This window comes from Myotis myotis, unplaced genomic scaffold (genome assembly GCF_014108235.1).
Source record: "Myotis myotis isolate mMyoMyo1 unplaced genomic scaffold, mMyoMyo1.p scaffold_m19_p_17, whole genome shotgun sequence".
In the NCBI taxonomy this organism is placed as follows: domain Eukaryota; kingdom Metazoa; phylum Chordata; class Mammalia; order Chiroptera; family Vespertilionidae; genus Myotis; species Myotis myotis.
Window position 1 is genome coordinate 42,003,426 of NW_023416321.1, and position 25,346 is coordinate 42,028,771.

Below are 25,346 nucleotides of genomic sequence, written 5' to 3' on the forward strand. Positions count from 1 at the left end.
CTCACTAGATGGCATCCGTCGATGGATGGGGGAAGCCATGTGTGTCCCCACCTTCTAGAAAAAGGTTGTTTTTGAGAAAAAGAGATTAGATGGAAGATTCTTACCAAGCTGGCATTTTCTTTGCCAGCACGCCACTTGGAAGCCAGCCTTAACTGGGCAGTTGCAGGATAACTGTACAACCATAGCAAAAGGACCGGAGCCAACCATGTGGGCACTTTGCTCCCTCTATGTCACTTCGTCCTGCTCTCTTTTGTCCCCAAGAGATGACCACATTGGTGCCAGAGGCCACATCGTTAAAAGAGTCCATTTGGCAGGGGGGGTGGGGGGGGGGGGGGGGGGGGGAGGGTGTGTGTCTCTGCTCATTATGAGCATTCGTTGCTAAGGATTAAAATCTTGCCACAGGCAGTTCCTAAGACTCGCAAGGATTTCTATGAGGGGTTGCTCATCGGCTTCTCTCCAACTGTTCAGAATTTACTCACGCAGATAAGCTGACCAAGATGAGTTCCTGCTGACCTGCATCTCATCCAGTCAGGATGTGGTCCACTGGGCCTCCAGTTCCAGAGGCTGGGAGGACTTGGCGGGGGATGCTGGGAGCTAGGCTGGGAGAGGTGAGGTGAGAAGGGCCACACAGAGCCTTTCAGAGGCACGGTGATGAGACCACTAGAGAAATGGAACTGCCTAGAGTTAGGGTAAGATAAGGCAACTTACCACATCGCTGTGGCCAGGTGACTGGTCAGAGGACCTGGGGAGGTATCTTGGCTCTGCTGTTTACTGCTGTGTGGCCTTGGGCAAATAACCTAACGTCTCTGAACCTTAGTTTCTCAGCTGTCAAGTGGAGAAATAGCAGCCCTCACAGGAGTATCGTGGGGACGAATGAATAGGATGCTGGGTGAAAAGCCTTTGTAAAAGTGAATTGTGATGGGGAAGCACAAATACAGTCCTAAGTGACGGCTCACGTGTTCCGGAGAAAGGTCTGCCAGGGGAGCTGCGTGATGTGCTCGGAACGCGTGGGCCATGCCAGGAGGCGCAGCTGACTTCTCAGCGTGTTGCGTTGCCGCCGCGCAGACAGAACTTGGATCACCGATTGGGTGTTTGCTTCAGGTCCTGGGTCAGGAGCTGCTCTCCTGGGCCGGGCAGCTGTTTCTTGTGAAGTCTTGGCACAGACAGGGCCCAAGGAGGCCTGGACAACCTCGGAGGCTGGGCTCAGCCCGGCCTGGGCCATCCCAACGCCTTAGCCAAAAATGTCTCCATCAGGAAGATGCCCACCAGGAGCTGGCTCGAGGCCCATCCTCTCTGCCGGCCATGCCTCAGCGGCTCGAACCCGAGCGGCCACAGCCAGGCCTCGGGGGTGGAACCTCCGGGCTGCCTTGCTTTTCCTCCTGGACCTCCGCAGAGGACGTCCCAGCAAACACAGCTGACTTGGGGAGGTCTGGGAAAAATCTCCCTGCCCTGGGGGGGGCTGGACGGGGCTGAGCTACGGTTGATGAGAAACTTGGGAGAGCCAGTAGATTGGTCTAGCCGGGTGCAGACGCTCTTGACGCGTGTGGAGAGACTTTGTGCAAACATTTCCTCGCTGGACACGGAGGGATGCGACAGGAGGCTGCCTGCGGTACATCTTGGACCGTCAGACAAATGTGCCCGCACTTGTGAGGGTGCCGCGAGGAAGATGAGGCCGGAACCCAGCAGGATAGGGCCCCGGAGGAGGACCTCGGGGCCCCGGCCGGGGGTCCGTGCGTTGCCCACCCACAGCCCTGCCTCCCCGGGGGCCAGCTCTCTCCCCTCCCGTGGGAAGCGCTCTCTCCAGTCCCCTGCGCGGTCCTTCCTCGCTCTGCTGCTTCTGGTTTCCGTCAAGCAAGTAAGAGCAGTTTTTATTATTATTGTTGTTATTATTATCAGTGGCACATTCTTTCTGATTACGGAAGCAATCTAGGCCTCTTGTAGGCAATTTGGAAAATATAAGACAGTATGAAGACAATCTAATCCTAGCATCCAGAGGTAGTCACTGTGAATATTTGGGCATATTTTCCTCAAATCCTTTCTCTTTGCATTTTTCACACAGCTGAGATTATGATGCAGAAAACATTTTGCATCCTGGTTTCCCCTTTACGTCCTAGTAGAAGCATTTCCCCACGTCGGTATGAACTCTAAATACTAGTAGCATTTAAGATCGCTGCATATAACCTCCTGTCTGTCTGCTTCTATCATCCTCTCACATGTGAGGATGTAGGCTGAGTGGGTAGCTCTTTTTTGATCTTTTCTTTCCTTTTTTCCTCCTTTCCTTCCTTCGTTCCTTCTCATTATAAAAATATAGGATGTTCATTGTTTAAAAAAGTAAACTTATACAATCCAAAGAAGGATAAATACGGACGACAGCTCACGGTGATGCCACCACCCAGGGGTCACCCTCATTCACATTTTGGGGCTCATACTTCTACCACTTATTTATATCTTCTTTATAAAAACAACAACACGGGATCTAATTGTAACTGTTATTTTGTAATCTGCATTTTTTTTCTTAACAAAATACACTAATAACACAGGCTAACATTTTTTGACCACTTACCATGCAGCAGGTGCGGTGCCAGGCTCTCAGCAGCCCTGTGAGGGGAGTTCTTTAATCCCATTTTACAGATGAGGAAACTGAGTCTCGGGGAGGTTGAACGCTTTCCACGTCAGTACAGGTAGCTCCATGCATGAGGCTTAAGGGCTCCAAGGAAGTGTTCTAACGTATGTAACCCTTCTCTTCAGTTGGGCATTCTGGTAGCTTGTCTTATATCTCATCCAAGAAGTTGGCATCTTTGCTCCTTCCTTTTCAAGGTTCCGTTGCTAGACTGGGCTGCGATGTGAAGGAACCCAGTTCCATTCATCTGAGTAAAGAGGGGCCTTGAGGAATGTTCTCGTATTCCTTTGGTCCCTAGGCACCTCTGAGTCCTAAACCCCTGCTGCCCCCTAGAGGGAGGACTGGGTGCCAGCTCTCATGTGCTCACCGACCAGGCTTTCTCTGGTGCTAGCCCAGGACCAGGCAGGCAGGACACCCCGACCAAATTCGTGCATCCCAGTTCTCTCCAAGCTGATGTCCAGCCCTCGTAGCAAACTGCAGACGCTAGCCCCTCCGTGGTCTACTGGAAGCCTGGCCTGGTGGCAGCTTCGTTCGTGGTCAGTGTCCAGAACGTTTCCGAGAGGCAGGTGGCTGAAGCCTGCCTCCTACCCCAGGACATAATCTGTTAGTGGCAGGGCCACTGGGAAGGTTGACACAGAACCCTCACCCTTGCTTCAATTCTCTATCTCATAGTAAAACTGAATAGATCCAGCTAATTATCTAGTTTTCTTCACCTTCTACCCACAGCTATGCATTGATGGCCTCTGAGGTGCCAGGCACTGTTGAACTTGCACTTACCATTAATCACCTTGCTCAAACCCACACCGAGCTTCTGAGAAAAGGATTATCACTGAGCCCATTTTACAGATGGGGAAATGAAGATTCACAGGAGTTAAATGATCACCGGTGATCATGTAGCTCGTGAGCCGTGGAGCCACTGGGCGCTTGAGGAAATGCGCTCTTTCTTCCCCAGCATCCCTTGCAAGCCGCTGGCATACGGATATTTATATGCTAAAACAGCAGACTCTGTGGGGCCTCAGGCCGGCTTATGACACTACAAAGCCGCCCCTTCGCCCAGCGTTCATATCACTCACGTGCCTGTTAGCATGTTCCCTCCCCACTCCACCACCCAGTCTGTTTTCAGAGCCCCTTCCCTCTGTCTGTCCGGCAGTGTGTCTGTAATCCTGATGGCCCTCCTCTTGGTTCTATCTCAAAGCCCATATTCTTCTCCACATGTTTACATTACAAGGCCTGGTGCGGACTTCCATGCTGAATTTTGCTTGGAGATGCTCTCCCTGCGTGGATTATAAATGACCCTGGTGTGTTGTCTGGCAGGAAGTCTTCATAAAAATCCACTTACTGAGAAATTCTCAGGGATAGTTTTGTTTCTAAATTCAAGTAGAGAAATAATTCTGTCACCTCCTTCCCCCTCCCCCTCCTTACAACTCATCTAAGCCAATTAGCAGTTGCTTTGGGCATCAAAACACAAGCTCTTTAAGACTCTTTCACACATGGCTGATGGGATTGTAAAAAGGTACATATTTTTAGGTCAAAATTTTTTTTTGCGAGGCTGATAGTTTGGCAGTACGTTATCAAACCCTCTAAAAGTGTGTACTTTATGACCCAGAAATTCCAACTCAAAGAATTTCTCCTAATAAAGATGTGCTCAAGTGTTTAACTCTGAGTATTTGCATTACAGCATCATTTATATTAGCAAACAGCTAAAGCAACATAGATGTCCAAAGCTAGAGAATTTAAAAATAAATTACACCACATTCATCCTCAGAAAATGATCGTACCTGTTAAAATGGTCGTTTTAGAAGAATATATCTTCTAGCGAAAAAGAGGCCACAGAACAACACAATTTCCTTTTTAGCTAAAATAAAAAAAGAAGAACAAGGATGCCCGTGTGCAGAGATGATATCCTCTGAGTAATAACATTGTGATTTTATCTTCTCCCTTTTTGCTTATCTGTAACTTAATTTTATTTACAATGACATATATTCCTTCTGTAACAAATAATATTAGAAGATGTACTTAAAGCAAGTCAACAGAAGAATGTTACGTTTCCCTGAATCCCTTCTCAGCCAAATTAGTCACTAATGCTGTTACCTACGCAAGAAAAAGAGGAACCAGACTTGCGCTGGACTTTTCCAGAGGAAGCATCACTCCTGTACCTGCTTTCCTCGTTACTGTTTGGACCTGGCTGTGACTGAACTTGGATTTGCCTCTTGTGTCTTAGGACATGCACCTGGGAAGACAGTTGAGCTTGTCTGGCTCCCTGAGACTGGCCAAATTCAGTGTTTTAGTGTTTCTCATGGTTTGCCTTTTTTTTTTTTTCTGTTTTTGAGCACAGCCATTAGTCACGGCAAAGAGCAGGGGATGGGGAGTGTTAATCCAGGGACATCTCACATAAAGGACTGATTCTATTGTCTCTTCCTCAGCCGGGTCCCAGTGAGGTCCCCAAGAACACACACAGGCCTTTAACCAAGAAAGGTCTTACTTTTGTGACTTGGAAGATTCTGGAAGTTTACAATTTAATTATCAACTTCTTTGCTAAACTTGTAAAAGCAATAGAAAGTTACTTATGGCCCCACTAGGATGCAAAACATCCTAATGTGTTAATAAACTTTCATCGTGCCTCTTGGGCCATTCACAGGGAGATATATTACTAATGGAGATTCAAAATTCATTAAAAACAGAAACCAAGGGATACATGCCAATTATTTCATCATCAATATCACCATCATCATTATTTCTTGGCTAATCCCAGGGTTCCCAAATGGTGTGCTAAGGTGCCCCAGGGCACTGCTGTGAGTTCACAGGGGTGCTGTAAGATATTTTAATTTTTTTTTTTTTTAAATCCTTAATGGAATCATACCTACAAAGTCCCTCTTACTGTGCCAGGCAACATATTCACAGGTTCTGGAAATTAGGATATAGACATCTTTGGCTGGGGTGGGGGCATTGTTGAGTCTACCACAGCATGATATAGTATAAAACTATTAATCAATAATCATCAAATAAATGTAGCATTAGAAGCTCTAACAGCACTATGCCAAAAAGCAGCACTGTGTTGTGGGAGATATAACAGACACCTAGCTTAGCCTGGGGGGATAGCAAAGGCTGAGCCACACTCCCCCCTTTTTCTTGAGTCCTGCCTATTCTCACTGCCCTGTCTGCCATCCAGAAGACTCCCTATGAAAGGAGGGGTCTCTTAAACCCCCTGACCTCTTGTTATTAATCTTTTTTTTTTAATTAAATCTTTATTGTTCAGATTATTACATTTGTTCCTCTTTTTTCCCCCCCATGACTCCCCTCCTCTCAGTTCCCGCCCCACCCTCCACCCTCACTCCCCACCCACTGTCCTCATCCATAGGTGCACAATTTTTGTCCAGTCTCTTCCCGCATCTCCCACACCCCTTTCCCCCCCATGAATAGTCAGTCCATTCCCTTTCTATGTCCCTGATTCTATTATAATCACCAGTTCATTCTGTTCATCAGATTATTTATTCACTTGATTCTTAGATTCACTTGTTGATAGATGAATATTTGTTGTTCATAATTTGTATCTTTACCTTTTTCTTCCTCTTCCTCTTCTTAAAGGATACCTTTCAGCATTTCATATAATCCTGGTTTGGTGGTGATGAACTCCTTTAGCTTTTCCTTATCTGTGAAGCTCTTTATCTGACCTTCAATTCTGAATGATAGCTTTGCTGGATAAAGTAATCTTGGTTGTAGGTTCTTGGTATTCATCACTTTGAATATTTCTTGCCACTCCCTTCTGGCCTGCAAAGTTTCTGTTGAGAAATCAGCTGACAGTCGTATGGGTATTCCCTTGTAGGTAACTGAGTTTCTTTCTCTTGCTGTTTTTAAGATTCTCTCTTTATCTTTTGCTCTTGGCATTTTAATGATGATGTGTCTTGGTGTGGTCCTCTTTGGATTCCTTTTGTTTGGGGTTCTCCGCGCTTCTTGGACCTGTAAGTCCATTTCTTTCACCAGGTGGGGGAAGTTTTCTGTCATTATTTCTTCAAATAGGTTTTCAATATCTTGCTCTCTCTCATCTTCTGGCACCCCTATAATTCTGATGTTGGTACGCTTGAAGCTGTCCCAGAGGCTCCTTACACTATCCTCGCATTTTTGGATTCTTTTTTCATTCCGCCCCTCCGGTTGGGTGTTTTTTGCTTCCTCGCATTTCAAATCATTGACTTGATTCTTGCGCTCCTCTGGTCTGCTGTCGGGAGTCTGTATAATATTCGTTATTTCAGTCCGTGTATGCTTAATTTCTAGTTGGTTCCCCAATATAACATCGAGGGTCTCATTAGTTTTCTTGTAGATCTCATTAAGTTTATCGGCGGCTTCTAAACAGTTCTTGAGAGACCTTAAAAGTGTGGTTCTGAACTCTATATCTTCCATTGACAATTTTGTCCTGTTTCTTTGTCTCCGCATTTTGTTATGCTTCCTTGGTGCACAGATATTTTAATTTTTTGAGGGGAGCAGTGATCCATGACATCTGCCAGACGCTGTGTGAATTACTAGCTTGAGGTAGTTCATGGTTTCAACATTATATCATGCTGCATTCCTTTCGATGATGTTGTATTTGTGCAAAGCTGGGTTTTCTGAAGTTGCTGTGATAAAAAGCAAGTACTGCACAGAAGTCAATGTGGAACAAAGGTGGTGGTGTCCAGTCTGAGTCTTAGGTTTGGGAGGCAGTGCGATCCCCAGTGGGCACTAAGTCGTTAGGATTTAAGTACTTACTAAGTTGTTTAGACCTACCTACTTAATAAGAGGGACTTTAGATACTTCTTTCAGCATAGGGGTGCCCTGGAATAATTATTGAGACACCAAAGGCACCAGAAATTGAAAAAGTTTGGGACCCTCTAGCCTAATAATGACCGTATTTATTTTTCAAAAAGTTGGCTGTGATTCTTTAGAAGAAATGCAAAGAACTACTCACACACATGATCATGAATGCTATAAGATTGGGGGCGGGGCAAGCTGGGCAGAGGGTGGGTATAGATTGGACTAATTACTCAGGAGGTGAAAACTGGGTACTGGTTAAGCTCATAAGAGTTGTGGTTTTTGTTTGTTTGTTTCATGGGTGCTTTTTTTTGCTTGTTGGTTTTGCTTTGTTTAGGGTGTGTGTGTGTGTTTGAATACCTTTAGGTGGAGTATCTGCCCAATTTACAATGGCTCCTCACTCCCTGTTGTTGCACCCGTCTACTTCATTCTTTCAGGTTATCTACCCAGCCAAGACAGCATGTGAGTTTGGTAATCCTCGTGAGAGGAGACAAAGCCTCAAAGCCAACTAACTGATTACCGGGTTGATCTTAGCCCAGATTCCATGTTCATGTCCCCCTGCCCTGCCTCACCCCACTACTGTGCCTCTCTTTCTTTAGTGGGAGAATGAGGACAATAACTCCAGCCCTGTGCGAGGGCCTTGTACTCAGAGATGAAAGGCATATCTCAGCCCTCACAGAATGTATGGGGTAGTGGAAGCGATGGATAGGTGCCTCCTGATGGCAGTACAATGTGATGGGCCATAGGACTCAGTCATGTGTGGGGTCAAAAAACACTGGAAAGAAGGCTTACCAGCTCAAGACTTCAGTGAGAGAGGTGGTCAAGTATGGCCAGGGCTCACTAGGCTTGAGTGGAACCTTGAGAGATGAGTAGAGAGCGAGCCAGGTGAAGACGAGGGTGGAGGGAGTGCCTGTGGGAAGTGCAAAGATGCGAAGTCATGAAAGAGCAGGACTGGGGTTGAGAGCCTTGGGACTGGGTGGCTGAGTGAAATCTTGAGTCAACAAGTCCAGGAGGGCAAGACTTTAAGCAAGAGAGCTCTGTGCTCAGTCTGCTCTGCGGACCTGTTGCTGGAACAGTGGGAAGGGGAGACAGTGGCACCAGGCCAGAGGTGGAGGAAATGGGAAGCAGGGTTGGACAGAAATGTTGGAGGACAGAACGTGGAGGTGAAGAGAGGAGCAGAGGACAGCTCCGGGTTTCCGGTTTGTGACTGAGACGACAATGGTGCCAGCACTGAGCCACTAGGGAAGCAGAGGATGACAGGGTATGAATGTCACTTGACTTTGTATGCCGGCTAATACATACAGTCGGCCCTTGAACACTATGGGTTTGAACTGCATGGATCCACTTATATGTGGATTCAAAAAATAAATATTTGCACTGTTTTGATCCACAGTCTGGAGATGAGGATGTGGAGGGCCGGCTATATGCACTGATCCGCACCATTTTATTTAGAGGACTTGAACACCTGCAGAGTTTGGCATCTGCAGGGGGTCCTGGAACCAGTCCTCTGCAGACACCAGGGGACAGCTAAGTTTTGGGGAAATCAAAAGTTCTGCATGGATTTCTGGCTGCATGGGGTGTGGTGTCGGAACCCTAAGCCCGTGTTGTTCAAGGGTCCACTGTGGTTGTCTTATCTTTAGTAGCTTCTAAGTCAGTGATGGCGAACCTTTTGAGCTCGGCGTGCCAGCATTTTGAAAAACCCTAACTTAACTCTGGTGCCGTGTCACATATAGAAATGTTTTGATATTTGCAGCCATAGTAAAACAAAGATTTATATTTTTGATATTTATTTTATATATTTAAATGCCATTTAACAAAGAAAAATCAACCAAAAAAATGAGTTCACGTGTCACCTCTGACACGCATGTCATAGGCTCGCCATCACTGTTCTAAGTCCTTTTGGGCAGAGAAAGTGTCTTACTCATTTTGTATCCCCTTCAATTCCTCCTTGATATAAAACCTGGAACAAAACAACTACTCAATAAAAATGAGTAAATTGAAGAAGAAAAATCCCCTTTTAAAACCAAAAGAAGTGGTACACAATTAGAAGTTGTTAGATAATCCAATCACCAAGAAGGCCCAAAAAGTATATTCTGTATAACTAAGGTTCTAAGGCAGTGACGGCGAACCTTTTGAGCTCAGCATGTCAGCATTTTGAAAAACCCTAACTTAACTCTGGTGCTGTGTCACATATAGAAATGTTTTGATATTTACAACTATAGTAAAACAAAGATTTATATTTTTGATATTTATTTTATATATTTAAATGCCATTTAACAAAGAAAAATCAAACAAAAAATGAGTTCGGGTGTCACCTCTGACACGCATGTCATAGGTTCGCCATCACTGTTCTACGGGATGAGATAGTTTAATGTCAGAAAGAAAAAAATCCCAAAACCTTCAATAACAGAGCTTCTATCTGCTCAATGTCTTCGACTCTGGACCCACAGGCACTGAGGTGGGCTGGGGGGGGGGGTGAGGTGGATACTGAGCCTGGGGTGCAGACCCCTGCAAGTCCTCTGGCCCTTCTCTGACACACGATTGAGCCCTCTTCATGTGCCGCCCCTCTCTTTGACACCTGCATGGTCTTCGAAGCAGGCAACTATTTGTCTGGTAGGGTATGAAAATTCAGGATGAGCATATTGCATCCTCTGGAAATGTAAGCCTCTCTTAAAGACTTTGAAAAAAAAACTTTTCATAGTTGTATTAAAACCACCATGATTAGATTATGGAGTAAATGTAAAATTCATATGTATCTTTTATTTTTTATTATTTTTTTAAAATATATTTTATTGATTTTTTACAGAGAGGAAGGGAGAGGGATAGAGAGTTAGAAACATCCATGAGAGAGAAACATCGATCAGCTGCCTCCTGCACAGCCCCTACTGGGGATGTGCCCGCAACCAAGGTACATGCCCTTGACCGGAATCGAACCTGGGACTCCTCAGTCCACAGGCTGACACTCTAGCCACTGAGACAAACTAGTCAGGGCCATATGTATCTTTTAAATAGGACATAAGATGCCAAACAAATTCTATTTCTTGGTGCAGGCCACGGTGGGCACTTCAGCAGGAAGGTTTGAGAATCATGGTATGAGACGATGACAAGGCCACCTCTGTGCTTGCAGCTAGATAGGGGTCAACACAGTGTTTTCTGCTCAGGTTACAGGATCTCTCCTTGAGGAGACAACTCGAAAGTGGGCTCAGTACAGAGAGAAGTGCCTGAGAGACTTACTCAAACAACCTTCCGGTAAGCACACGTATTAGTTATTTATGGCTGTGTAACAAATGGTCCCAAAGCTTAGTGTCTTTAAACAATAAGAATAATCAGTTGCTATGTCTCAGACCGAGCACATTGGGGATGGCTTGGTTCTGGTCTACAATGTCTGGAGTGTGGTTGGAAGACTCAGAGGCTGGGGTGAAATCATCTCAAGTTTTGTTCACACCCATGTCTGCGGGTTGATGCCAGCTCTCAGCTGAGAGTTGAGCTGGGAATGTGGGCCAGAAAACTTCCACGTGCCCTCTTCGTGTGGCCTGGGCTTCCGCACAGCACATTGGCTGGGTCCCAAGGGCACGTATGACCACAGGTCAGGTCTCATTTTATGACCCAACTTCAGAAGTCCCTTCTGCCACACTCAGTTGGTCAGACGGTCACAAAGGCTTACACAGTTCCAGGGGAGGACCCCCCCCCACACACACACACACACATACCTCTCATAGTAAAAGAGCATGTGAGATGGGACACATACACTTGTGGCATCTTTGATAAAAGCCATCTGACACAGCACACTCACCACCCAATCACAAAACTTGGGCAACTGTCAGAGATTAACCAAGGACTCTACTGAGTGTGTTCTGGGTGGACTGGGGGTCCTCAGTCTCGGGTGGTAACTGAATCACAGCATTTCTTTTATCTAGGTCTGCACCGGGTTCAGAGCACTCTGGCAAATTTGCTAGTAGCTTGGTCAGTCCACGGCCTCTCCTGCCCACATACTGACTCTTGGGGTGTGTCCAGATTTTTGTTGTAAGAAAAATAAAAAGAATAAGGAGCCTTGGCTCGCTGCTTCTGAGCGCCGGGGAGTGTGGCTGAAAGCTCCTTGTTTTCTGGGCTTCCTGCAGATCATGTCATTCAGGCCCTGGAGGTTGACAGACACTGGAAACTCTCTGTCCATTTTCCTGACCCAAAGGCAGTGCCGACCTGCAAGCCACCGGCTTCTCCCTGGACTGACTCCATCAGCCCAGGCAGGCAGCAGGCGAGGCTCGACCTGTTACAGGAAGCATCTCCCTTTGGGGAGCACCGCTTTCCGAGGTCAAAGCGGAGCAGGTGCTCTCCACCTGGAGCCACGCTCTGAGCCGCTCAGCACCGCCTCACACAGATGGGGTGCTGACCCCTGGCAGCCTTGTCCGCGAGGTGCCTGCGCCAGCTCATACCTGGCAGATCTGCGCTCGCAGGATCCCGCAGCCCTGGCTGTCCACCCTGAGATCTAGCCTAGTCAGGAGCAGATGGTGGGGGATGGTGCTTGGTTCTCAGAAATGAGGAGCCTGCAAAATAGACATTTGGGGTCCACCCTGAAACCCCTTCAATTGATTCTGGGAGGCCTATGAGTCTGAGGCTTCTGTTTGTCGCCTCTCATCACCAAGCACTGCGATGTACATCATCCCGTGAGCCTGACATGGCCCACATATTTCATAGTAATCTACAGATTAGTATTCAAATGGAGAAGTATGATTGACAAAAGCCTTCAGTTCTGCAGATGCCCTTATATCTACCGGTCCTTTGGCACATGTCACAGTAAGGGTGTTCCAGGATCTAACTGGTGAAGGCTTGACAAGTATTTAGTAAGTTATGGAACATAAGGATCTCCCAGTGTCCTCCTGACCCGGAGCGTCTGTGAGAGTCAGTTCATGTAAAGTAAACCAAAGCCAGCGTGACGTACACATTGACGTAACTGATGAGACCACTGCCAGAGGTCAGGTTGGCTAGACAAAGCCACAGTGCTTGGCTGCATGAAGCATCCTGCCTGCATATTGTTCCTCATCCTTGACCTTTCTGGAGAGGGGGATGCCCATGCTGGCCCCTGTGCAGGTGACCACAGCTTCTGAGGCCAGGAAGGCGGGCTCTCGTCTCCCAGTGCCTCTCTCTCCATCAGTGGCCTGAGGCTCCCGCACCGCAGTTCATTGTCCCCTTCTTCTCTCTGCAGGCGTATTTTGTAACGGAACCTTTGATCGGTATGTATGCTGGCCTCATTCTTCTCCGGGAAACGTCTCCGTTCCCTGCCCTTCATACTTACCTGGGTGGAGTGAAGGTAATGTCGCATTTCACCAATTCCTGACCGTTTCCTTAAAGGCTGGTCCCTCCTGGCAGACCAGCCAGGGAGCAGAGAGAGAAAGGGCTGCAACCAACTGCTTTCCTCAAGTCTTCTTCTCCCATAAAAGGTTTCCTTCTAAGGTTTCCTGTCAGTGATACAGGTTCCTTCTTCTCTCTGCTTCTCGTATCTTCCTGCAGTTCTGTGCTGGATGTTCTGTTAACATACTAGTCCTCTTTTCTTTGAAATGATAGGTTCCAGGCCTGGCTTCCACAGAATGTGCTGCAGTGAGGGTCAGAATTGTCACTACCCTGCAGAGGAGAAAGAGGTGGGGGAGAAAGGTGGGATGCTCACAGCCATGCAACCTCGGCTTGTCAAACGTCAAAACCACCCTGGCAATAGCATGGGGAGGAAGTGCTATGGAACTGGTGTTTTTAAGCCTCATGGGACTTGGATGGAGAGTTTAACCCTCAGCTTGCCCTGGTCCTGCTTCAAGGAAGTGATTATCATTTAGGACTTCAGGATGCTATCCCGCCCTACCTGCCCCACCAAGCAGCTCCTTGGCTGTTTCACCAGAAGGAGGGAGGAACAATGACTGGTTAGAATTCTATAGCCTTTGACCGAAGACCATGGACAAATCTAAGAACACGTGAAATCTTGAGGACTGTTCTCAAGAAACATAAGCAGTTACAAAATTCCAGGCAACACAAAGTGAGAATGGGTTTCTGAGAAGGCGAGATGGTGATATTTTGTACTGAATGTCAGCCCAGGAAATGGTCGCATCAGTTAAAATTTGGTTTCAACTTTTTGAGGCTTCTGGTGAAAAGAGAGAGGGTTTTTTGTTGTTGTTGTTTGTTTGTTTTTAAAAATATATTTTATTGATTTTTTACAGAGAGGAAGGGAGAGGGATAGAGAGTTAGAAACAGCGATGAGAGAGAAACATTGATCAGCTGCCTCCTGCACACCTCCTACTGGGGATGTGCCCACAACCAAGGTACATGCCCTTGACCGGAATAGAACCTGGGACCCTTCAGGCCGCAGGCTGATGCTCTATCCCCTGAGCCAAACTGGTTAGGGCAAGAGAGAGTTTTCAAGGAAGACGCATTTCTGGGTGGGAGTGCTCATGAAACTGTCCTCTGGAATCAGCCCAGGGAAGGTGAAAGGAAAGACGCTGGAGAGCTTGCTGGACCAGAGGGTTCAGCTCAGTGATGAGTGAAGAGCACAGGGAGTCAGGAGCTCTAAGCTTAGATCCCCTCCCTCTATTCTACACTCAGGCTTTTGACAGATTGCCAGAGACCTCCGACTGTGGTTTTGTCTGTAATAGCCAACTCCTAAGTTCATCCTGAGGAATAAGTGAGAAGGCACGCACCGAGTCAGTCACACAGTAGGTGCTTCGTCAATGGGAGCTGAGGCTGAGACTGAGTCCAGCTCTTTGGTCCCCTCCACGTCTTTAGGGCCCCAATTGTGGGTGGTCTCCTCAAGGGCACGTGGAACAGACCACCACCACCAGCTCCACCATCTGCCTGTTCCTTCCCGAGAGCTAGAAACAGAGGTCCATTCACTTGAAGAGAAAAAAATGATCACAAACTCAAACTTACAAAGAAGTGGAGTTAAGGCTTAAAAAAATGAGTTGTGGGCTTCTAGAATGTGCTAAGGGGAATGTGACTCGCAGAAGGTGGAAGTTGCTTTTCCACTCAACCTTTTGTGCGTTAAATCTTAAGAATCCAAACGGGTTCTTGCAGTAAAAGGAAACTGGAGCCAGCAGAGGGGCTTAGAGAAGTAGGATGGACAAGCATTCCTGTGAGGTAAGATCAGAAGGGGAGCATTGTACTATGAGAAGGGAGCCCGAGTGGTGGTGGATACAGGCTGAAACAGTGGGCACAGGCTGTAAGGGCATATAAAGCTGAGGATGAAGCAGGAACCTGTATGTTATGCTAAGGTTTTAAACTTTCCTCTGTAGAGAAGATTATGTGGAGCTGCCGAAGGTGTGAAGGCATGAGAAGGACATGAGATGTGTGGTGTGGGGAGATGATGTTGGTAGCCTGTGGCTGTTGGACTGAGGCATGGAGGGGGTCAGGGAGGCAAAGCTACTTCAGTGGCTCAGAAAAAGAGACGGTGAGGGTAGAGGTTCAGGCAAAAGGCAGGAGATTGGAGAGAACAGGAAAGAGTTTTAAAAATATCGGTGGTAGAACAGTCAAGACTTGTCATCAGGGGAAGTGAGTATGGAGGGACAGAGAGGAGTGGGAAATAGAGGAGAGAAAAACATCCCCCATTCCACCTGGCCCCCCTAACATCCCTCATCTGGCTAGTAGCCAAGTCCCCTGGCCCCTCTCCCCCTCCACCCTCCACTGCTCATCTTTGCTCTCCGCTATTGCTCCCCCATCCTCACTGGTCCCAGCCTCAGGTCCGGTCCCCTTCCAACCACCTTCACAGAGTTTTCTAAAATGCACATTGGATTATGCTGGCTCATCACCAACACCACTAAATGGTGCTCAAGACCTTCCGCCGCATGGCCCTGCTGACCTCTCTAGCATTTTCTCCCGTCTCCACTCCAGCCAAATAAACAACTCCCAGCCCCCTACACCTGCACAGCCAGTCCCACCCACTGCCTTTGCCCACACTCTTCTGTCTATAAACCCAACTTTAATCCTCAGCTTGAAGCTTTCATCCTTCTAGAAAATTTTTCCAAATTTTCCCGCCTTTCTGAGGCCTCTTAGTTTCTTCAGCTTTTACAGTGCTTGGTGACACTTGTATGTGCACATCTCCTCCACCTGCTTGACTTGGAGCTGTGTCTCATTTGTCTGTGCCTCCCCAGCACAGAGAAATTATGGCTGATGTGGAACACCATGTCAGGTGACATTATTGTCATTCACTCATTCAACAAATAGTTATTGAAGACCTACTGTGTGCTAGCCATTGTTTTCAGTGCTTCGGACATATTAGTGACCAAAACCAGAATACAATTCCTCTCCTTGTGGGGCTCATATTCCAGCAACAAGCAATAATCAAGAAACATCACAAGCAAGTAAAGTATAGAGAGTATTTGAATGTGATGTGTTTTAACTAAGACGGGAGGGAAAGAGATGGGAAGGTTGGAATGGGCTTTTATGACAAGGTGATGTTTTAGCGAAAACTTAAAGGAGGTGAGGGGTTTAGCCAATAGAGGAAGAGTGTTCAGCAGGGAAGGAGTCGATGAGTGTAAGTTGCACACTATTTGGGCAGCATGTCTGATGAGCAAGGAGGCCTCTGTGGCTGGAGTGAAGGGGGAAGAGAAGTAATAGGAGGTTAGGCCAGGGAGCATTGGGGCCGGGCCCTGCAGGACTCTGTGGGAGACCCTGGCACTCTGACCTGTTTTCTGAGTGCCCTGGGATGACTTTGAGTGAGGCGTCCCATGATGTGACTGACATATGTTTAAGCTCATTCTGACTGCTGGCCTGGCTGTGGCCCATGATAGCGGAGGCGCTGACAAGTATTGGAAGGGGTCACAATAATCCAGGTGAGAGACGAGGGTGGTTCCAGTGAGGGTGGTAGCAGGAGGTGAAAAACAGTGGTCGGATTCTGGATGTGTTTGGAGGTAGAGACATCATGGACCAGATGAAGGTATGTCAGATAGGAAACAGGCTGGGGCCAGCCTACTAAGATGATGGGCTTCCCATCAACGGAGGCAGGAAGACCTGTGGGTGGAGCAGGTTTGAGGAGAAGATGAAGAGTTTGGGTTAGGACTTCTGAGGAAATGTAGAGACTTCCTGTTTTTCTTTCCATCCCAAATAAACAGTAGGGATGCTAATGAGCCCCCCAAGGGGAAGTACAAGTCCCATTTCCCTGGGATTTTCCACGGCTTTTCGGAGGAGCGGGCCTCCCCACGTGCTCAGGGAGCCGACCTTTCCCCCAGAGCTGTGTTTACTTTCAGAGAACCCGGGAAGGGCCTACAGACGCTGCCTGGCTCGAGGCGCTTGGCAGACGCTGGCGAACCGCACAGTTTGGCAGGATGACTCCGAATGCTCTGAGAACCACAGCATCCAAAAAAACGTGAGTCCCCTTGGCTCAGCGAGAACACGCCTGGGGCCCAACCACCCTGCCCTGCCCCAGGGCCCTCCATGGCCCCTTGGCTTTAGGGGCCACACAGAGAGCCTTCCCTCAGCTTGTCTGCTCCGGACTCATTTTGCTGCTGTTCCCTCTCCCTGGAACACCTCTCCTCAGCTCTTTTGCGGCCTCTTCTTCTTTTTAAAGTATGTTTTTATTGATTTCAGAGGGAAGGGAGAGGGAGCGAGAGAGAGAAACGTCAATGATGACAGAGAATCACTGATCGGCTGCCTCCTGCACGCCCCACGCTGGGGATCGAGCCTGCCACCCAGGCACATGCCCGGACGGGGAATGGAACCGTGACCTCCTAGTTCATGAGTCGATGCCCAACCACTGAGCCACGCCAGCCGGGCGGCTTCTCCTTCTTATCATCCAGGTTTCAGGTCAATGTCTCCTTCAAAGCGAAGTCTTCTGTGGCCACCCCAGCAAGAGTGGCCACCGCTCCCCATCACGCTCTGACCTGCTCCCGCGTTTGCCTCTCTGTTATGGAGCCTTCTCCTTAGAAAGTGGACTCAGTGGTAGCAGGCGGGGCATGGGCCTGAGGGACACAGTGAGCCCCGGATTCTGAGCTGAGGGTCAAGGGCCAGACAGCCCAGTTTCCTGTCCAGACTCTTTGATTCCTAGCTCTTCATACCAAGACCCTTCACCTGTCTGTGACTTTGCTCCCCATCCATCCCCGGGGGTAGGATCTATTGCACGTGAGCGCTGTGAGGATGTAAACAGACACACAATTGTTAGTAGGCATACGGTTCTCCAGAGAGGACCTGAGCCCTAGTCAGCACACTGGGTAGGAGTGACCCCTCTGTCGCCAGGCCCAGCACCATGACTGGGCAGTGAATCACCATCGCTGCTCAGCAAATGTTCATTGGGCGCACAGCCAATCCCTGCCTCAGACTTCCACCCACACATCTTCTTTCCAGGACTCTAGTCTGCAGCCCCCCAGGCACGGCTCTTCTCCCCAAACACCTCCTGTTTGTACACATCCCACCCACCTTCCTTCAAAGTGAAGAGCAAAGGGCAGCATGGCCAGAGGGAAAGGTGCTTGGGAATCAGAGGTCTGGGGCCACATCTGGGCTTCTTTCAGACAGTCAGACGTGACATGCCTCCTGGGCACTAGCCACTGGGCTAAACAGCGAGGGAGACAGATACCGCCTTCCAGGAGCTTAGCGTCTCAGGCGGCACAGGGACAAGGTGGAGGTCCCTAGAGATGCCAACGCAGTGAGTTAGGATTCAGCACCGTTTAAAAGGGGAGGGACATCACCGAGCAGGCTTCAGGATTGCCCTGTCAGGTCAGAGAGGGAGGCAGGGATGGGGCTAGACTGGAAGCAGAGGCGGAGGACCAGGCAGGAGCCATCGCAGGAGCTCAGCCCAGGCAGAGAGAGGACGCAGTGGGGTGCAGAGGAGAGGGAGGCTGGATTTGCAGGTTCCTGTGGAGGGAAGCAGAATGATCGGAGGCTGGGGGTGTGGTGAGAAGGCAGAGTCAAGGGCAACAGGAAGCTCTGGTTGGCTCGGACCCTGAGGAGCTTTGAGGCAGGGGACAAGGAAGACTCCTTGCCCTTTCCTCTGTCCTGGGTTCTAGATATTTCACAACCACTTCTGAATTCTCTGCCCTCACTGCAGATTGCACACCATACCCCACCCCTGCCCCGGGCTGTGGCTCACTGACTGTAGAGCCTGGTGGGCGTTACGTGCCCTGGGCTCTCCCAAGTCTGTACCACCTTCCTCTCAGGCGTGAAGAGCCTTCCATTTGATCCTCATCCACAGGGAATTCTTTCTAAACCTCTTTTTCACTGTATTACTTAAGTTAACAAAATTCGATGTTTCCTTTACAGTGTTACCATGTGACAGGTCACACCCCTTAATGGTATTAAAATGATACCTGTGGCTGAATTGGATTCAGCTTATCTCAAGCATCTGTCTGACTTTCACCAGGAACCAGACGGGTGCTAATTGCGTGGCTTGAATTAGACAAATTGTATGTCTTTCTTATCTCCCCTCCTGAACTAAGCTTCTTGAGAACAATGACCAAATCGTAGTTCTCTCTGAATGCCACCACCCTGTCCTTGGCCTAGTACTGGGATGCACAAAAGCCTTTGCATACGGTGGGCACATAATAAACACTGAAGAAATGGTGTCACCGATTCTGAGTCAACGGGTCTGTGGTGGAGCCTAGGAACCAGGTCTGGTGCTAAATGGGTGATTCTCATGTGCCGCTGAGGCCGGGAACCCAGGCCTCAGGGAGGAATTCACCGGCAGGTCCGAGATGCCTGCTGCTTCCTCTGGACTTAGGTCTGCAGCGGCCCAAGTGAGTGGACAGGGACAACAACACTTTCCAAGACAGTAAGTAAATATTTCTCTCTTTAGAAAAGTGAGGACAAGGGCATTGGCTCCTCCCCTCTGCAAAAGGCCATATTTCAAAAAATTCAAATATTTAAAAGAACAAAATACAAAACCAACTCTGGCCATGTTTACCTGCCCTTCCTCACAAGTACCCATTGCCTTTGTCTCCTCATTAGAACATTATTCAGGCTTCTGCCTGGATCAGTGCGACAGGAATAGATACCCTTTGGATCTCACTTTGAAAGGCCTTTCTATTTTTAGGTTAACACAGCGTAGGTAGTGACGGCCAGGATCTCTCCATTGCAAAGGCACATTTCTCCTCTTGGATTTAGTCACTAATTGGCAGGAGCTACTTTGGTACCGTTGTTTACCTTGTTGCTGACACATCTTCATCAGTGTCCTACCTCCATTGATGACGCGTGCTTGAGGGGATTCAAGCTCTATCAGTCCTTCCACATTTACTCGATGGCAGTCTCCTGAAAAGAAGACCTCCTCCCCTTCCCCTCCTTTTTTGAATATCACTATGGACTTAGAGATTGTTTTATTCACTTATTCCCATTCTTTTTTTTAAATTCTCACCCAAGGATATGTTTTTCTGATTTTTAGAGAGAGGGGAGGGGAGAGAGAGAGAGAGAGAGAGAGAGAGAGAGAGAGAGGATTTATGAGAGGAACATTGTCTTCCATACATGCCACCAACAGAGATTCAACTCACAACCTAGGTATGATCTCTGACCAGAAATTGAACCAGCACTCTTTTGGTGCACAGGACAATGCTCTAACTACCCAAACCACACTGGCCAGGGCTATCTAGACTTATTCGTTTTTATGATAAACTAGAGGCTCAATGCACAAAAATTCATGCACTCAGCGGGGGGGGGGGGGGGGGCGTTCCTCAGTGTGCATCATAGCAAGCAGTCATTCCCGGTTGTTCTGCATTTAGGGTCAATATACATATTACCCTTTTATTATATAGGATGTTTTCTAGATTTAGTTAGTGAAATCCCATCAAACTGGCTCTCAAGTCCTTTTGTTATAATCCTATTAGTCTTTGAGCACTTCCTTATTTTCTGGCAGAAGAAGGTGGTTCAGGCCCATCTTACACAAATCAGCTGTTTCTTCAGAATCCTGGGCCCTTTAAGTGGAAGAATGGTATTTGAAACCAAGATCTCAGTGTTAGATGTGCTCATTGCCACTACTACAAGGTCCTAGAACCTTTAGTGTTCAGACTTCGAAAAAAACATTAAAAAAAAATCAAGGCTTCATATTGATAATTCTAATTCAAATCTAACATTTAGGATTTTACCTTATTACTTTGTATTCTATATCTTTTTTTCTTTCAGTGAAAATTTGCTTTCTAATAACATTACCATAATTATTTATTTACCTTATCATGCAATATACATAAAATAGTCTCAACCAGCCCAGCTGGTGTGCTCAGTGGTTGAGCATCAACCCATGAATCAAGAGGTCCTGGGTTCGATTCTTGGTCAGGGCACATGCCTGGGTTGCAAGCTTGATTCCTGATAGCAGATGTGCAGGAGGCAGCTGATCAATGTCTCTCTCATCATTGATGTTTCTATCTCTCTGTCCCTCTCCCTTCTTCTCTCTCTAAAAAAAAATCAATAAAAACATATTTATAATAGTATCAACCTTAATATTGAAATTTCCACTAAAAATATTAACCTATTTGGTAAAGTTTCAGATTTCTTTGAAGTGCTTTATATCCTTAGACTATAACCCATGGTTAGAGTACTATGTTCATAATATTTGAAATAATTAAATTCTCTATGTGGTCCTGTTATTAATTGGATATACAGTTTTATTCATTTGTGTCTATTAGTACTAGTGGAGTGCCTTTTTCATTTTTCTGTCTCTATTTTTTAAAATAAATAAAGTGTTGGCAATGTTTAAAAGCATATTCAGAGAAATCTTACTTCCATCACTGCCTCTAGCCCTGTTTCTACCTATTCCCTATAGGTAACCATTTTTATTACTTTCTAGTTTATCCTTTCTCTCTTTCCTTTTTCTTTAGTTCTTTTTAAAATCAAATTGTAATATATATTTTACATTTCTTTGTGCCAAACTAAGCAAATATATTAATATGTTACTTCCCCATTGTTCTTGCACAAAAGGCAGTATATCAGATACCCTATTCTGCATCTTTCTTTTCTCCCTTATAACGTGCCCCGGAAATTACATCAATTTCCAGAAATGGTTCTCTGTCTTTTTTACTTCACAGCTGCGAAGTGCCCCACTCTATATGCTTACTGTAGTCTATTCAGCCACTCTCCCATGGCCATGTGGATTATTCCCATTGTTTTGTTACTAATGATGCCGCCTGGAGTAACCTTGTGTATGTATGTCGGTTCATAGCTATGGGGGTCTATCTTTTGGAAGGTTCCTAGAAATGGGATTGCTGGATTAAAGGTAGAAGCACATATACTTTGGTCAGATATTGCCAAATCCCACCCCCCTTACAGGGGTTGTACTGTTTTGCCCTTCTTTCAGCAATATTTGAGAAGGCCAATTTCCCTGGCGGGTGCATACTACACACTGTTTACGAAGCATTTTATGAAGGTATCTCAGTGACTTCAGATTCTCCAGTTGGTTCTGAGAGTGAGCTGGAGACTATCTGGGTGTTCTGAGACCTCCAGAGAGGTAGCCAGGTTTGGTAGAGCCCTGAATCTAGAGGAGAGTTAAGGAACATTTTCTAACAGAGTGCAGTTAAAACCAACTGCCCCAGCTGGTGCCCATCTCTATCCCCTTGTTCTAACCCAGCGGTTCTCAACCTGTGGGTTGCGACCTCTTTGGGGGTCGAACGACCCTTTCACAGGGGTCGCCTAAGACCATCCTGCATATCAGATATTTACATGACGATTCATAACAGTAGCAACATTACAATTATGAAGTAGCAACGAAAATAATTTTATGGTTGGGCCACAACATGAGGAACTGTATTTAAAGGGCCAGAAGGTTGAGAACCACTTTGTCTAACCAATTTAACACACAGCTTTTTAGCTTGTTACCACTAGTATATGCCTTTTTTTTTTTTGCTGGTTTTCTGGTTCTTGGAGCCCACTTTGTCTGCTGAAAAGCGGGCCAGATGTGCTGGGGAATTCATGCCTCTGCTAACCCCACAGCAGCCTTCAGAGGGACTGCTAATCTGCCACTTGGATTTTAGCCGAGGGAAACTGATTTTAGACTTCTGACCCCAGCCTGCAAGACAATAAATCATGTTATTTTGAGTCACCAAATTTGTGGTATTTGTTACAGCAGCCACAGGAAATTAATATAAAAGGGCATCTTTAAGAAATTGCAGCTGACATCATATAATTGGTGAAAAAAATAAATTCTTTCCCCTAAGATCTTTAACAAGATAATAAATTCACTCTTTCCACTTCTGTTCAACTGGAGATCATAGCCAGAGCAATAATGCAAGAAAGAGAAATACATAGAAATAAAGAGTTTGGAAAAGAATAAGTAAAAATGTTATTCACAGAGAGCATGATCATCTATAGAAAATCCCAAGGAATCTACACAAAGTCCTACTGATATTAATAAGTGAGCTTAGCAAGGTTGCAGACTACTGATCAATATTTAAAAAACAGTTGTATTTTTATATACTAACAATAAGCAATTAAAATTAAGAAAACAATATCATTTATAGCAGCATTAATAATATAAAACACATATGGATGAATTTGACAAAAGATAAGCAGGACCTATATACTGAAAGCTACAAAGCTCTGTGGAAAGAAATTTAAACAAAATCTAACTAAAGGGAGGGACATACTATGTTCATGGACTCTAAATTGATCCATAGTTTCAGTGTAATCCAATTCAAAATCCCAGCAGAATTTTTGTAGAAAATAGCAAGCTGATTCTAAAATTTATATGGAAATGCAAAGATCTAGAATAGCTAAAACAAACTTGAGAAAGAACAAAAGTGGAAGACTAACACTAATTGATTTCAAGGCTTGCTATAAAACTATAGTATTCAAGCCAGTGCAGCACTGGCATAAAGATAAATATACAGAATAATGAAATAGAATATAGAGTCCAGAAACAGACCCACACATATAAAGGAATTTGATTTTTTACAGAAGTGCCAAGGCAATTCAAAGGGGAAAGAATAATCTTAGAAGCATATGGTTCCAGAGCAATTGAATATAAAAAACCAACTTCTATCCTTACCTCACACCATGAATGCAAATGAAGTAGAAATAGATCACAGACCTAAATGTAAGAGCTTAATCTATTAAACTTCTAGGAAAAAAAACAACATAACTGAAAATCTTAAGGCCCTTGGTACAGGTTTTAAAAATAGGATAGAAAAATAAAAAGTTGATAACTTGGACTTTATATAAAAAAACTTCTGCTCTTCTACAGACACTGTTAAAAAATAAAAAAGGCAAGCCACAGAATGAGAGAAAATACTTGCAAAACACAATCTGACAAGAGATTTATACCTAGACTATATAAAGAACACTTACAATGAGCAATTAAGACAAATAATTCAATTTAAAAGATGGAACAGATACTTTACCAAGTAAGATATACAGATGGAAAATAAGCACGGAAATTATTCTCAACATCATCAATCGTTCGAGAAGTTCAAATTAAAATCACAATAAGACACGGCTACACCCCCATTAGAATGGCTAAGATTTAAAAGACTGATGATATGAAGTGTTAATAGACTCTAGAGCAGCTGGAACTCTCATACATCGCTGGTGGGGATGTAAGTTGATACGACTCAATTAGAAAACAGCTCGGCAGTTTTGTAAGAAGTTAAAACATACACCATCCTACTCCACCATTCTATGTCTAGATATTTATCTGAGAGAAATGAAAATCTATGTCCATATAAAAACTTGTACAGAAATTTTTATAGCAACTTTATTTGTAAAAGCCAAATTCTTAAAACTATCCAAATGTCCATTAATAGGTGAGTGGACCAATAAATGGTGGTGCATTCCCAATGGAATGCCACTCAGCAATAAACAAGGAATGGGCTCTGACATGGATGAATTTCAAAATAATTATTCTGAGGGAAATAAGCCTTGCAAAAAAGAGTACCTATCATAAAATTACGTTTTATATAGAATTTTAGAAAATGTAAACTAACCTATAATGACAGAAAACAGACCAGTGCTTGCCGGGACATGGAATGGCAGGAACAGTGAGAGGAGAGGTATCACAAAGGGTCACAGAACCTTCTGGGAGGTGATGGAAATGTTCATTGTCTTGAATGTAATAATAACATCACAGATATATTCATGTCCAAATTCATCCAGGTTTAGGCTTTAAACATGTGCAGGTTACCGTACATCAAGTTTACTTTAATAAAAGGGATATGCAGAGAAGTGTAGACATAATTTAGCAGATAGTAAGTATTTACTGTGGGATTTAAAAATGAATTTACTTAGAGACACCATCAAGATTTTGTTTGTAAATACATTTCGTAGAAGAACCCACAGCATCTTGATGGTGCTATGTATGACAGGCTGAATGAAAAGGTGAGATTCCAATGGAAAATCTCACTTAACAAAACAGAATTTCCAGTAAATTATCCTCTTTTCACAATCAGGCTACCCTGGGACTCAGAGAAAATATTCCAGTGATTTGTAAGGTCTTTGTCTAAGAGGTCATCTATGAAAAGTTATTTTAGGAAGGAGACATCCCATTGGAAACCTGGTTCCGAGAGAGAGAGAGAGAGAGAGAGAGAGAGAGAGAGAGAGAGAGAGAGAAGAACCATTATACTCTAGGGACAACACAACACACCAGGGGCAAAGATCCTGCCTTAATTCCCAAGGTACCCTCTTGTCCTGGCACAATTCTCCTATGATACTGTGACTCTTGGTGCACCAATGCTGGCCTGTGGGACCAGCTGTGAAGGTGAGCCCCAAGGTGGGCTCTTTACTCATCAAGGCGCCGTGGCCTCTGAGTTCTTTACTTGGGTGTCAACAAGGTGGGGTGCATGCCTAGAACCTTGGTGGTCTGGGCATGGAGCTCAGGGGTGGAGACCATAGCCATCTAGCTTGGTGATCACGGCTGCTCTTCCTCTGTGCTCAGGTGGAACACCACGCCTTGCTGTCCACCTTGCAGCTATTGTACACCGTGGGCTATTCCCTCTCCACTGTCGCCCTCCTCCTGGCTCTCACTCTCCTCCTGTTTCTTCGGTGAGTGGAACCCTGCGGGCGTGTGTTCAGGCGTGTG

General features: G+C 45.9%; 1 protein-coding gene across 1 annotated transcript in view; it reads left to right on the forward strand.

The window, feature by feature from the left end:
* Positions 1–1,666: 1,666 nt before the first annotated feature.
* Positions 1,667–25,346, forward strand: part of GLP2R (glucagon like peptide 2 receptor) — a 49,431-nt gene continuing 25,751 nt past the window's right edge. The window contains exons 1-5 of the mRNA XM_036338792.1: positions 1,667–1,855; positions 10,561–10,648; positions 12,600–12,704; positions 16,615–16,733; positions 25,203–25,309. Coding sequence (XP_036194685.1) covers positions 1,667–1,855; positions 10,561–10,648; positions 12,600–12,704; positions 16,615–16,733; positions 25,203–25,309 — 608 coding nt within the window. The remainder of the gene's footprint in view (positions 1,856–10,560; positions 10,649–12,599; positions 12,705–16,614; positions 16,734–25,202; positions 25,310–25,346) is intronic.